At 47.5% G+C, this 14,568-nt stretch overlaps 1 protein-coding gene across 1 annotated transcript; it reads left to right on the top strand.

Moving 5' to 3' along the window:
• Positions 1-11,444: 11,444 nt before the first annotated feature.
• On the top strand, positions 11,445-12,646 carry LOC123425134 (hydrophobic protein LTI6A). Its single transcript, XM_045108808.1, has 3 exons — positions 11,445-11,859; positions 11,954-12,065; positions 12,397-12,646. The coding sequence occupies exons 1-2, from the start codon at positions 11,770-11,772 to the stop codon at positions 12,035-12,037; spliced, it is 174 nt and encodes a 57-aa protein (XP_044964743.1). The 5' UTR covers positions 11,445-11,769; the 3' UTR covers positions 12,038-12,065; positions 12,397-12,646.
• The last annotated feature ends 1,922 nt before the right edge of the window (positions 12,647-14,568 follow it).

The following is a 14,568-nucleotide window of genomic DNA, read 5'->3' as shown; positions in this document are numbered from 1 at the left end:
GATGCTCCTTCTGGATTTCCGACTGTGCGACTTTCAGCATCGCATACAGCTCGGCGAGTGAGTTATTCATCCCTTGCCTGTTATTGCTCAACACAAAGCCTTTATAGCTTGGCGGCAGTGACTGAAGAACTCTGTCGGTGATAGCCTCCGGCAGGAGAGCAATTCCCAGCTCAGCTAGACGGTTAGAGTACCCAAACATTCTGAGCACATGTTCACTGACAAACACGTTCTCCTCCATTTTGCAAGCATAGAACTTATCGGAGGTATCATACCTCTCGATCTGGGCATTCTTCTCAAAGATAAACTACAACTCCTGGAACATCTCATATGCTCCATGACGTTCAAATCGTCTTTGAATTCCCGATTCTAAGCCATACAAAACTGCACATTGAACTAACGAGTGGTCATCCTTGCGCGTCTGCCAGACGTTCGTAGCTTCATTCAAGGCAGGTTGGGATGGTTCATCACCTAGCGGTTCATCAAGGACATATGAATTTTGGGCATCCTGAAGGATAAGCCTCAGATTACGGGCCGAGTCAACAAAGTTGCTTCCATCATCTTTCAACTTAGCTTTCTCTAGGAACGCATTAAAATTCAGGGTTGCTCCTGCGCGAGCCATTGATCTACAACATAAAATTTTGCAAATATTACTTAGACTATGTTCAAGATAATTGAGTTTAGCTAATCATATTATTAATAAACTCCCACTCAAATAGACATCCCTCTAGTCATTCGAGTGGCGCATGATCCAAATCCACTAACTCAAGTCCGATCATCACGTGAGTTGAGATTAGTTTCAATGGTGAATATGTCCATGTTGATCATATCTACTATATGATTCATGCTCGACCTTTCGGTCTCTTGTGTTCCGAGGCCATGTTTGTACATGCTAGGCTCGTCAAGTTTAACCCGAGTGTTCCGCGTGTGCAACTATTTTGCACCTGTTGTATGTGAACTTGAGTCTATCACACCCGATCATCACGTGGTGTCTTGAAATGACGAACTATCGCAATGGTGCATAGTTGGGGAGAATACAATTTTATCTTGAAATTTTAGTGAGGGATCACCTTATAATGCTACCGTCATCCTAAGCAAAATAAGGTGCATAAAAGGATTAACATCACATATAAATCATAAGTGACATTATATGGCCATGAACTTGTGCTTCTTGATCTGCATCACCAAAGCACCCGTGTGATCTCCATCGTCACCGGCACCACACCAAGATCTCCATCATTGTGCTGCCATCGAGGTTGTCACGCTAGCTATGTTGTTACTACTAAAGCTACTACTAGAGATAAAGCAAAGCATCACCAAGCGCAAAAATAATTAAAGACAACCCTATGGCTCCTGTCGGTTGCCGTAGCATCGATGTGCAAGTCGATATTTAACTGTTACATCATGATCATATCATACATCCAATATATCATATCATGTCTTTGGCCATATCACATCACATGCATACCCTGGAAAAACAAGCTAGACGTCCTCTAATTTGTTGGTGCATGTTTTACGTGGCTGCTATGGGTATCTAGTATGATCGCATCTTACTTACGTGAAACCAGAACGATGATATGCAAGTTGCTACTTAACCTTCTCCAAGGACCGCCTCGGTCAAATCCGATTCAACTAAGGTTGAAAAAACAGACACCCACCATTTATCTTTATGCAACAAGCTGCATGTTAGTCGTTGAAACCGGTCTCTTGTAAGCGTACGAGTAATGTTGGTCCGGGCCGCTTCAATCCAACAATACTGCCGAATAAAGAAAAGACTAAGGAGGACAGCAAATTGAACATCAGCGCCTACAAACACTTTTGTGTTCTACTCGAGATATCATCTTCGCATGAACCTAGCTCTAATACCACTATTGGGGAACGTTGCATGGGAAACAAAAACTTTCCTGCGCACACGAAAGACCTATCATGGTGATGATCATCTACGAGAGTGGAGATCGGATCCACATTCCCTTGTAGATCGCTAAGCGGGAAGCGTTAAGAAACGCGGTTGATGTAGTCGAACGTCTTTGCAATCCAATCACGGTTCGTCCCACGAACTCCGTTCCGATTTAGTATTGAACGGACATCACCTCCGCGTTCATCACACGTACAGCTCGGTAAAGATATCCGCCTTCCTAATCCAGCAAGAGGGGCGAAGAGGTAGCTGAATTCTCCGGTCGTGCGACGGCGTGACGGTGATGGTGGTGGAGCTATTCCGACAGGGCTTCACAGTGCCGGACTAATCTAGCTACGGGGTGTCGAAGTTGTGGAGGGAGAGAGAGCTGCACTTTGGCTTGAGTGCCAAAAGCCTCTCTCACCTCCACTATATATAGGTTGGATGGAGGGGTGACCTAGGGAAACACCTAGGGTTTTGGCCGGCGCAATAGGGAGAGGGAGGAGTCCTCCTCCAACTCCACTTGGAAGGAGGTGTCCTCCTTCCCCAAATCAAATTGGCCTCCTCTCATTGCCTTTTCTTCCACTTCGGCCGACCTAGGCCCTCTTGGGCTGGCCACCAGCCCACTAGGGGCTGATGCGCCACCCTTGGGCCCCTTTTGGTCTTCTCCCGGGTGAGTGGCCCCTCCCGGTAGAACTCTGGAACCCATTCATCACTCCTCTTACTTTGTGGGTAATGTACGAAAACCTTCCAGAAGCCAAATGGATAATTCCTATATATCGATCTTCGTCTCCGGACCATTGTGAAAACCCTCGTGACATCCAGGATCTCATGCAGGACTCCGAACAACCTTCGGTTACTGATAACGCACAAGTGTAGGGGATCACAACAGTTTTCGAGCGTAGAGTATTCAACGCAAATTTATTGATTCGACACAAGGGGAAGCAAAAGAATATTCTCAAGTATTAGCAATTGAGTTTGTCAATTTCAACCACACCTGAAAGATTAGTGTCTGCAAGCAAAGTATCAGTAGCAAAGTGGTATGATAGCAACGGTGCGAGAAGAAGATTTGTTGACGGCAGACTATTCCTAACTGTTGTGTCAATGGCGTTAGTAAATAGCACATTGACGGGGGACTATTCTTACCCACCAACTGCTCCAGAAAAGTCTTGCAACAAGTAACAGCAAAGTAGCAAGTAACAGTAGTAGTGACAACAGCAGCAAGTAACAGCAGTAGTGACAGCAGTAGCAAGGAACAATAGTAGTGACAGCAGCAGATGAGTAACAGAAGTAGCAATAGTAGTAGCGACAAAGTAACATAGCACGGACCAGTAGTAAAAGACTCATAGGCAGTGGATCGGTGATGGATGAGTATGACGGATGTGATTCATCATGTAACAGCTTTAACACGGAGAGATAAGTAACTAGCTCCCGTTCGTCAATCTAATGTAGGCATGTATTCCGTATATAGTCATACGTGCTTAGGGAAAAGAACTTGCATGACATCTATTGTCCATCCCTCCCGTGGCAGCGGGGTCCTAATGGAAACTACGGGATATTAAGGTTCTCCTTTTAATAAAGAACCAGACCAACGCATTAACACTTGGTGAATACATGAACTCCTCATACTATGGTCATCTCCGGGAGTGGTTCCGGCTATTGTCACTCCGGGGTTGCCGGGTCATAACACATAGTAGGTGACTACAACTTGCAAGATAGGATCTAAAACACACATATATTGGCGACAACATAATAGGTTCAGATCTGAAATCATGACACTCGGGCCCTAGTGACAAGCATTAAGCATGGCAAAGTAGTAGCAACATCAATCTCAGAACATAGTGGATACTAGGGATCAATCCCCGTCAAAACTAACTCGATTACAAGATAGATCTCATCCAACTCATCACCGTCCAGCAAGCCTACGATGAGATTACTCACGAACGATGAAGAGCATCATGGAATTGGCGATGGAGGAAGGTTGATGATGATGATGGCGAAGATCTCCCCTCTCCGGAGCCCAAAACGGACTCCAGATATGCCCTCCAGATGAAGAACAGGGGGTGGCGGCGCCTCCGTATCGTAAAACGCAATGAATCCTTGTCACGCCCAAGATGCGACCCTATCCTCAATTTGGCACGAGGGCCTCGTCAGGGATAGAAGCGCATCTCGTCGTGTCGCAAGAATGGATATCGTTACAAGTACATGTACTCAAAGGAAGAGATATATATACAGAATTGGCTTACACTCGCCACAAGCTACATCAGAGTCACATCAGTACAATACATAATCATCATGAATAAGAGCAGGGTCCGACTACGGACGAAAACAAACGAGAAAAGAAGAATGACGTCCATCCTTGCTATCCCAGGATGTCGGCCTGGAACCCATCCTAGATCGATGATGAAGAAGAAGAAGAAGCAACTCCAAATGTACAATCAACGCACTCACGTCTAGTAACCTTTACTTGTACCTGGAACTGGTGTTGTAGTAATCTGTGAGCCACAGGGGACTCAGCAATCTCATTTCCAAAGGTATCAAGACTAGCAAAGCTTAATGGGTGAGGTATGGTTAAGTGGTGAGGTTGCAGCAGCGGCTAAGCATATATATTTGGTGGCCAACTTATGAGTACAAGAAATAAGAGGGGAAAGATCTACGCATAACGGACATGACTATTGATGATCAAATGAATGATCCTGAACACCTACCTACGTCAGACATAACCCCATCGTGTCCTCGATTGGAGCAAGAACTCACGGAAGAGATAGTCACGGTTACGCACACAGTTGGCATATTTTAATTAAGTTAACTTCAAGTTATATAGAACCAGTGTTAAACAAAGTTTCCACGTTGCCACATAACCGCGGGCACGGCTTTCCGAAAAGATTTAACCCTGCAGGGGTGCTCCAACTAGTCCATCACAAATTACCACAAGCCGCATAGAAATCCTCAATCACAAAGCTCGCGATCTCGTCGGATTCCCTAGTGGAAAACCTCAACTCTGAGTTTACCCAAAGCGTCACCGGAATCCCGATGCACAAGATATTTCGTCAAAGGTAAAACTAATCCAGCAAGGCCGCCCGACGTGTCGACAATCTCGATAGGAGCCGCGTATCTCGTTCTCAGGACACGACGGATGGAACTAGCTACGAGTGCCAAACCTCAAGTTTCCTCGCGGTGGCCCCGCACGCACACCGTTGTGGACCAACACTCATGAGGAGCACTGGCCCGGGGGTTGATTAAAATATCCGCGGGTGCCGGCGGGTCCCTATGCAATTTTATTAGGTTATTAGACAAATGTAAAACCAATGTTGGGCCTTGCGATACCAGCTTTAATCTAAAACGAATTATCAAGGGGGTCCCCATAACAACCCCGGTCATGTTAGGAGCGCTCATTTATGGAACATAACACCGGTAGCCGAAACTAAGGGGGCAAAGGTGGAACAAAACACCAGGCTAGAAAGGCCGAGCCTTCCACCTTTTACCAAGAATATAGGTGCATTGAAATAAATATTATTTAATAGGGTGATATAACAAGGAACCCATGTTATCACATGGAAGCAATTGCACCTGCAACTAGCAACGCTAATACATGGTTAAGCAAGCAGTAACATAGCCAATCAGTGGTTTGCTAGGTTGAACTGTTGAAGGTTTCATGGCATAGTTGAGATGCTGATATTTAACATGTGGTAGGCAACGAGACATAAACGGTAGAAGCGGTAAAGCTAGCATGGCAATGATAGTAATGGTATCTAAGGAAATGGTCATCTTGCGTGAGATCCCGCTTGGAAGAAGAACAACTCCGAGAAGTCGGCGAACCAACGTAGTCGAACGGGTCCTCACATTGCGACACGCTTGCAGAACTATTTCGAGATGGAGCAAACCGGAAACAAATATCAACACAAATATTCACCACACGATTCACAACATGATGCACAACCTACTATGATGCATGCTCAGTTCAATGATGCAAGGCATGGAATGGCAATTCACCTCACGCAAACACTACACATTAAGTGAAGCTCGATATGCAATGAGTTGCATATCGACGAAACTCCATGTTTAACTATTTAATTCACTCCCGATTATTTACACAGCAATATTAAATCGTTGTTAACATGGCAAGGGTGAAGCGGTGATCTAGAAGTCCTCCTAGTCGGTTAACACGCGGGACTTTGAAAGTCGCTACGTCACAAGAAACATGCAACACAGGAACTTATGCCATGAATGTGTCATGCATGCTAGCTCATAACAACACGGGCAAGAAGAGAAAGAAGCATGTGTCGCCACGGCGAGCGAAAGGGAACCATGGCGGCAAAACGGAAACGATGCCACGACAACGTTCCTATCCCGATACCCAACGAGATGTTGGTGCCAACGAACTGGAAGCGAGTGCGGGAACGCTAAATAAAGATGGGGTGATCCCGCTACCGGGTTCCCATGTGTCGGGGGCACAACAAAAGAGGAACACGTGCAACGGGCAACATATATAGGCGCAAATATACGGGTACATCTCATACATCATATGCATTCGGTACACGACACGTTCCAACGTATACCTTCGAAGCGTGCGAATCAGAGGGTTCGGTTCGGTGAAGAAGAACAAAGATCGTCGTCTCGTCGACGGTAGTCGTTCGCTCCGCGTCGGTTCACGGGTCTTCGGCGTCGGTTCACGGTCTTCACATCGGTAGTCGAACACGTTCCGGGGGTCGTCGAGGACGTAGTTGTACACGCGATCTTGTCGGTTCCATGAAGGAGGGAATGGTGCACGCGGCGATGGCAAGCGGCAGCACAAGCAAGCAATATCTACTAGCGTGCAAGCTTAGCAGAAACAGCAGCCAACAGCTACAACAACTAGCACGCAACAAGCTTCCTAGCAGCAACTAGCACTAGCATGCATCGGCAGCTACTAGCTAGCAACAAGCACTATCAGCATTAGCAAGCAACAGCATACAACAAAACGGCAGCCTAGCAAGCAGCAGCATCTACAACAGCACAAGCAACAGCAACACGCAAGCGAGCATATCATCAGGCAACGACAAGCTACAGCTAGCATCTAGCAATAGCAGAAGCAAACAGCTACAGGCGGCAACGGCAGCCAGCAACTGCAGCGGCAAAGCAGAGCAAGCTACAACAAGCAGCAAAGCAAGCAGCAAAGCATCAGGCTCGGCATGGGTAGCAGCACATGGCTACAGCATAGCAACTGCAACAGCTTCAGCAACAGGTAGCGGCGAGGGAAACCAGGAGGCGAGCACGGCTCCATGGGGAGGACGGTCGGCGAGGTTGGCGCTGCAGGCGTCCACGGCGGGGGCACAGCAGCAAGCCGGCGGCGGCGCGCGGCCATGGCTGCGGGAGGCGAGCACGGCAACCTAGGGGCAGTTGGCGGCGGCCTTGGCCTCTCTAGTGGCTCGTACGCAGCAGGCGGCGGACGGGCACGGCGGATGACCCCGGGCCGAGGAGGGCCATGGCGGCTCGAGGCGAGGGGACCTCCGGCGGAGAGGCCTTGGCGGCCTGCAAGACGGAAACGGCGCAGCCGGCATGGCGACGGGGCGCATGAGGCTGCGACGCTGGGGCACGCGGGGAGGCGGTCTGGGCGGCGACCGGGAGGCCGGCGAGGCCTCGGACGAGGGTGAGGCCATGGCGGAGAGACGGCCGGCGAGACGCGGGGAGGCGGGCGAGGCGGGCGAGGTAGAGGAGGTCGGGGGCGAGGGCGAGCAGCACGTGGTGGCAGGCGCACGGGAGACCAGGGACGACGAGCTCCTTTGACGGGGCGAGGGGCGAGGTGCGAGGTTCTGGAGGGGATCGGGCATGGGGAATTGGGATCGAGGACGAGGAGGAAGGAACGGGGGGAGACTCGCACTCAGGAGGGAGACGACGCTCGGGGACGAGGGAACAGGGGAGCCCTCGCTCGCTAGGGTTGGGACCAGGCAGCTGGGTTGCGGCCCGGGAAGGCCTTGGCCGGCTGGCTCCCTCTTCCTCTTGTTTTTTTAAATCAGAAAACGCACACAAAGGGAAAATAATTAAACGAAATAAAAAATATTTACTTTTGACTCCTTTAAAACAAACCCCAACTATAAAATAGATTGGGCATTTTTTTAACGAATAAAAATAAAACTTTTTTGAAGAATAAAATAAAACCCCTTTTTAAAGAATAAAATAAAAGATCTTTTAAAGGAAAAAAGAAAATGAGACTCTGTTTTTTTGAAAATAAACAAAAGGAAAGAAAATAAAGGAAACCCAAGGGTTGCCCCCACATTTAATAAAAGGTTTTTTAAAAGAAGAAAACTTTTAAAAGGGGGTTAACCCTGAAATCTTTTACGCAACCACAAAATAGAATAGAGAGGAGAGAAGGGTTTTACGTCCTCGGTGCAACAGGGTTTTGAAGTGGCTCTGTTGCACCCACTCTCATCACTCCAACAAACAACGCCACTCACAAGCATTAACACCCAACAACACGGAGCAACAAGCAACACCGACAAAACACAGTTGACATGATGCCATGCATGATGCCATGATGCAAACTAAATGATGATGCAACCAACAAAATAAAATAACCACACGACGGAAACAGAAATAAAGGGGAATCTTCTCGAACGTCGGCATAGGGCTGTCACAATCCTTCTCTCTGATTTTTTTCTGGGCGAAACGGAATATATAGAGCTGAGTTTGGAGGCGGTGGCGCCACGTGGGCCCCACAAGCCCTCATGGCGCGGCCAGGGGGGTGGACGCGGCCCAGGGGCTTGTGGCCCACTGGCACACCTCCTCCGGTGGATCTTTGCGCAGGTATTTTTCATTAATTCCAGAAAAATTCTTCGTAAATTTTCAGGACATTCCGAGAACTTTTATTTATGCACAAAAACAACACCATGGCAATTCTGTTGAAAACAACGTCAGTCCGGGTTAGTTCCGTTCAAATCATGCAAATTAGAGTCCAAAACAAGGGCAAAAGAGTTCAGAAAAGTAGATACGACGGAGACGTATCACTTACCAACATCAATAATTCAGCTATATTGAAAATCATCATCGAAACTTAAGTGTGTAGACCCCGCGGGTACGAGAACTATGTAGACATGACCGAGACACTCTTCGGTCAATATCCAATAGCGGGACCTAGATACCTATATTGGATCCTACATATTCTACGAAGATCTTATCGGCTGAACCTCTATGTCAAGGATTCATTTAATCACGTATATCATTCCCTTTGTCCTTCGGTATGTTACTTGCCCAAGATTCGATCGTTGGTATCCTCATACCTATTTCAATCCCGTTACCGGCAAGTCTCTTTACTCGTTTCGTAATACAATATACTGTGGCTAACTCTTTAGTCACATTGCTTGCAAGGCTTTGTTTGTGATGTTGTATTACCGAGTGGGCCCTGAGATACCTCTCCGTCATATGGAGTGACAAATCCTAGTCTTGATCCATGCTAACTAAACGGACACCTTCGGAGATACCTGCAGAGCACCTTTATAGTCACCCAGAAACATTGCGACGTTTGATACACACAAGGCATTCTTCCGGTGTCAGTGAGTTACATGATCTCATGGTCATAAGAATCTATACTTGACATGCAGAAAACAGTAGCAACAAAATAACACGATCACATGCTACGTTTATAGTTTGGGTCTTGTCCATCACATCATTCTCCTAATGATGTGATCCCGTCATTAAGTGACAACACTTGTCTATGGCTAGGAAACCTTAACCATCTTTGATCAACGAGCTAGTCAGCTAGAGGCTTACTAGGGACATTATTTTGTCTATGTATCCACACATGTATTTATGTTTCCATTCAATACAATTATAGCATGGATAATAAACGATTATCTTGAAACAGAAAATATAATAACAACTATTTTATTATTGCCTCTAGGGTATATTTTCAACATGTTGATGATCTCCTCACTGATGACTAGGCGTGCCATCGATCCTTCTGGCGATCCAATCAGTGGAACTCTCATGAAAGCACCAATGTCGGTGTCAAAGCCGGCAGATCTCGGGTAGGGGGTCCCGAACTGTGGACCTTAGATCGGTCGATTGTAGGAAAGAGGGGGATACAGTGTTTACCCAGGTTCGGGCCCTCTTGAGGAGGTAAAACCATACGTCCTGCTTGATTATATTGATGTGGATGATGATTACAGAGTCTACCTCGAGATCGTGTATACTAAACCGTAGGTGAATCAACCTGTCTACACGGACGAGGACCTCCGGTTTATATAATCACCAGGGAATTAGGGTTACACACAATCGACCTAGTCTATTTTACTTGGACGTCATGCCGGTCTTCGGTGTTCTCCTCACTGAGTACGAGATGACCGCACAACCTGACCTCCCATAGGTACATCACATCAGGACGACCTCTTCATGGTAAGCTGACTACTTGAGGACCCCTTAATCCCGGACTCCCTCAGACGGGAACTGGCTCTCAGATAGCACGAGGGCCTGCCTAATCTCTTGTGTTTGTGTGGTCATGTCCTACAAACGTAAACGTCATGAACTACCAAATCCATCAAAGCATACCACACATCAACACAGCAGAACACAACACTAATCTTGGACACATATGAATGATATTGTTCAACACTTGCACACTACCAGCAAACCATCCATGACCACTAGCTACCAACACTTTCCCACATGGAAATAACCCCCAGCATGCTCCAAATCCATCACAGCTAGCTACTACAACATCATGGTCAAACAGGTCGGACGACTTAACCCTACCACATGGAAAGATCTAGCTAGAACTAGTAGAGAGGAGGTAATGATTGAACTTACAGACGCCATCGGAACGACCGGGGAGGAGGCGCCTCGCACGTCGAAGAGGAGGAGGAGGACCCACCGCCGCAATCAACCGGTCGCCGGAGTTGTTGCGCCGCTTACCTCGTCGTCGAACTGGATCCGCACGGAAGGAAAGCTCGAGATGGGGGAAATGGTGGCGGGAGTTTTGCCGCCGCGGTCACCGTCGATATATAGGGTGACCGAATCGGCGGGCGATGACTCGAATTCGTCTCGCCACTTTTTCGAAGATGCGCCATCGCTCCCGCCATCTCCCTTCCCTACGCGGCGCGGCACGACGTTCCCCTCCCCTGCATCGCTCGAGCTTGGCTCGCAAAAAACGTTCGATTCGGCCGTTCCCATCGGGCCTGGCTGAGAGGTGCTTTGAGGTTTGTATTATGCGGGCCAAACAGTGAATGCATATTACCAAACAGCCTATTTTCATTCTATACGGGTCTTTTGAATGTAATGCACGCAACCAAACGCGTCCTTTGTTTTGACAGTCAAATTTGGGGCTGAGATAGTACAGCAGATAGCACCCGGAGTCGAGATAACCTTCAACGTCCCTTCAAAAATAAAAGAATAAGGATAACCTTCAACGTTCTTTCTTTTTGAACTTGATAACCTTTTGCCCGCAAAAGAAAAAAAAATGATAGCCTTCAACGTCAAAAGTTGAAAGGCGCGTCCACGCGAGAGAAGCGGGCACGGAACCGGGCGGACGGGTCGCCGCCAGCCGTTGGAGCCGAACCAACAGGCAACAGCGAAGCGAAGCGCGCGCACGAGGACCGGCCGGCCGCAGCATCCGATTCTTCCCACGTCCGATCCAACCCCCCTGTCTGGCGCTCGTGGGAGCATGAGCATCATCACCGCCGCACGAGCCGGGCACGTAACGTAACCTCGCCAACCGGCGCCCTCGCCCCGCGTGGTGCCTCGCCGTCTCTCTTTATAATCAGCAGGGGCGTCGCACCACCGCATCATCACTCTACTACTCCACCTCTAGCCGTCTCGCTCTCCTAGTTTCTTCCATCAACCTCCTCTCCTCTCCTCTCCTCTCGCCTCGGGTTCTCCCTTCGACTGCTTCGAGACAAGGAAGGAAGATGGCGGACGAGGGGACGGCCAACTGCATCGACATCATCCTCGCCATCATCCTGCCGCCGCTCGGCGTCTTCTTCAAGTTCGCCTGCGGGGTGAGCGCCCGATCCCTGTCCCGGGCTGCCATCTCATGACGGACGGACTATGCATGCACTGGGCTGTGGCTAATTGGATGCTCGTGCTTTGCAGATCGAGTTCTGGATCTGCCTGCTGCTCACCTTCTTCGGCTACCTCCCCGGCATCATCTACGCCGTCTGGGTCATCACCAAGTAGCCGCCCCTGCCTGCCTGCTTGTCTCTAGGTATGCATGCACCTCGGGGGAACTTGTCATTTCCCCCGGTTTTTCTCTCTTCAGTGGAGTCCTCCGTAGAATTTACAAAAGCAATTTTTATCTACTGTAAATAAAAAAAACCTAACAAACAAACATAGGGCGCCGTATTAACAGCACAACAAAAGGATGCATCTTCTTCCAAGCAAAAAAGGATTTCGCAAATCCAAAAAGAGAAGCGCCCTGCAGCCCGCCGTTGCTTCCATCTTTTTGTTTCGAAAGAAAACAGAGGAACCATCCTTATTTGGTTCAGAGAACTGCGATGGAAATTCCCGGACTGATCTCTGCTTGTTGTTTGTGCCAGGTGATCCATGGCCAACTTGTTCCGTTTGTCCGAGACGCGAGCCAGGTGATCCATGGTGCTGCGTACGCGTTGTGTGTTCATGCTGTTGTACATCTGTTTGTTGTTCTTGCTTGATGATTAGACTCCTCTCCTCCTGTCGCCTTCCCCAGTGTATCCATGCATCCAGTTGTTCCTCTGTCCATTTTCGTCGTCCATGTACTTTGATGAATTAATTAATTAATCAATTGATTGGTGGAGAAATTTTCCGATTGTTCTCGAGCGTTCCTTGCGCAGATTTTTTAATTTTTTTTTGCATCGCCCCCGATTGGTTGGTATGTTGGCGAGTTTCTCGTGCTGCAGCGTTGGATTGGATAAGTTTCAGGTTCAAACGGATGTGACGGATCGGAGGAAATCACGGAGCGGGGGGGTCAGTGAGCGTCCGTCACGTTTCGCACTGGGAGTGGCTGGCTGCACTGCGGTCTCTCTCTTTCTCTTTATTTTTCTAGTATAAGTCAAAGGTCCTATTTTTTATTGTTTCATTTTCTTCCGGTATAACTTTCAAAATAAAAAATAAAAAACTCCCGATGCCGTTTCCAAGAGGCAACGATGACAAGTGCCAGAGTCACGAGCGCCGGGTCATCGCACAAGGCCGCACAGCTCACCGTGGCGCCTAGTGCCAGACTGCCAGTGTCCCCGATGTGATGTACGCACGGCAGGGAAAACGTGGGGAAAATATACTGTATGACTCAGGGGCCGTTTGGTTTGGGGCTCAAATTGCCACGCTGTGGCTTGCCATAATGTGTGGCAAAATCAAACTGTTTGGTTGGTAGCCATGTCTTAGGTTAGGTGTGGCAGATTTTATGTGGTGTGCGTTTGGATGTCTTTCACAAATGTTTGGCAAAAAGTTATGGTTTGTGTTTGGACTCATGCCACATGTGTTTATAAGAGTGGTGCGATTGTTTGGCATTTGTCTTACAACTCAATCATATTGCAACATGCTCCCATAAATGCAATTCATAGTCAAGATAGAAAATAAGATAGATACATCCAAGTTCCAGCCATCATTATAAAATCTAATAATAGTCATAACAATATCACTAGTTCCAACCTAGTTACATTAGAGTGTTTCACTACACATCAAAAGATCTACTCCCTCCGTCCGAAAATACTTGTCCTAGAAATGGATATAATAGATGTATCTATAACTAAAATAAGTCTAGATACATTCATCTCTAAGGCAAGTATTTTCGGACGGAGGGAGTACTTCCCAAAAGACACAAGTTCAACTCTCAAAGACAGCAAGCTGACAGATCAACATGTTATCTTCTCCTAAATATCAAAAGTTGCCATCTTCTAAACTTCACAAGTAGCCAACTTCTAGACATCACAACTTAGCAACTAGAGAACTTCATAGGTTGCTATCTTCTAACATGATCTTCGTCGGCAAAGAACTTCCAAACCCAAGTTTCAAAAGTTTTGTCACTTGCACTGCATAACCAACCATGCAAACCTTCATTGTCCTTGCAAGATTGGTGCATACCAAGAGCAATTCTTTGATCTGTGGTAATTGGGAGTTCCTCCAATTCCTTTCATAAAGTAGCATAAGGATTAGTGTACGAGCGCCACACGCTAGCCTGATCTAGTTTCAACTTAAAACGTCTAGGAAGGAATCATGAGCTAAATTCATAACCGTAAATATTGTATCTGCCCAGTGCCCACACCTTCATCTCACCAAGACGTGGTTCTAGATGAATGTAAAAAAATATGGTTCTAGATGCACGCTCGACACCACGCGTCACGAGTATTTACATTCTTGGTGAAAGGAACACGGAGTATACTTTCTCTAACTTACAACGGGTGTTAAGGCATCTTCAATAACGACCCTTAAATAATATATATGCGTTTACATTGTGGAAAATCATTCAATGTGTAACTGTATCGATCCGTTCGACGAACATATTTTTTAGTGGAGACAGAGTGAGAGGAGGGGTGTTACGAAAGTCCGGACAATATCCACGTTGGACTCCGACACCTTAGGCCCACTAAATCTGCCCTACCCACCCATTTTCTTTCACTCCTCACTTCTCTTCTTTGCTTTGCATCCACATCCTCCACCTCCGCCATCGCTGATGTGTCTCTCCGGCCGTCACACAGGCATTGTTACACGTTCCCAACGAGCATCGACGTGCCCGC

The sequence above is a fragment of the Hordeum vulgare genome, chromosome 2H, assembly GCF_904849725.1.
Source record: "Hordeum vulgare subsp. vulgare chromosome 2H, MorexV3_pseudomolecules_assembly, whole genome shotgun sequence".
Taxonomy (NCBI): Eukaryota; Viridiplantae; Streptophyta; class Magnoliopsida; order Poales; family Poaceae; genus Hordeum; species Hordeum vulgare.
This window is presented reverse-complemented; position numbering and strand designations above follow the sequence as displayed.

Excerpts from the sequence above, each read along its gene's own strand:
- LOC123425134 (XM_045108808.1), top strand. The coding sequence starts at position 11,770 with ATGGCGGACGAGGGGACGGCCAACTGCATCGACATCATCCTCGCCATC. Across the intron at positions 11,860-11,953 it reads TCTTCAAGTTCGCCTGCGGG|ATCGAGTTCTGGATCTGCCT; the intron begins GTGAGCGCCCGA and ends CGTGCTTTGCAG.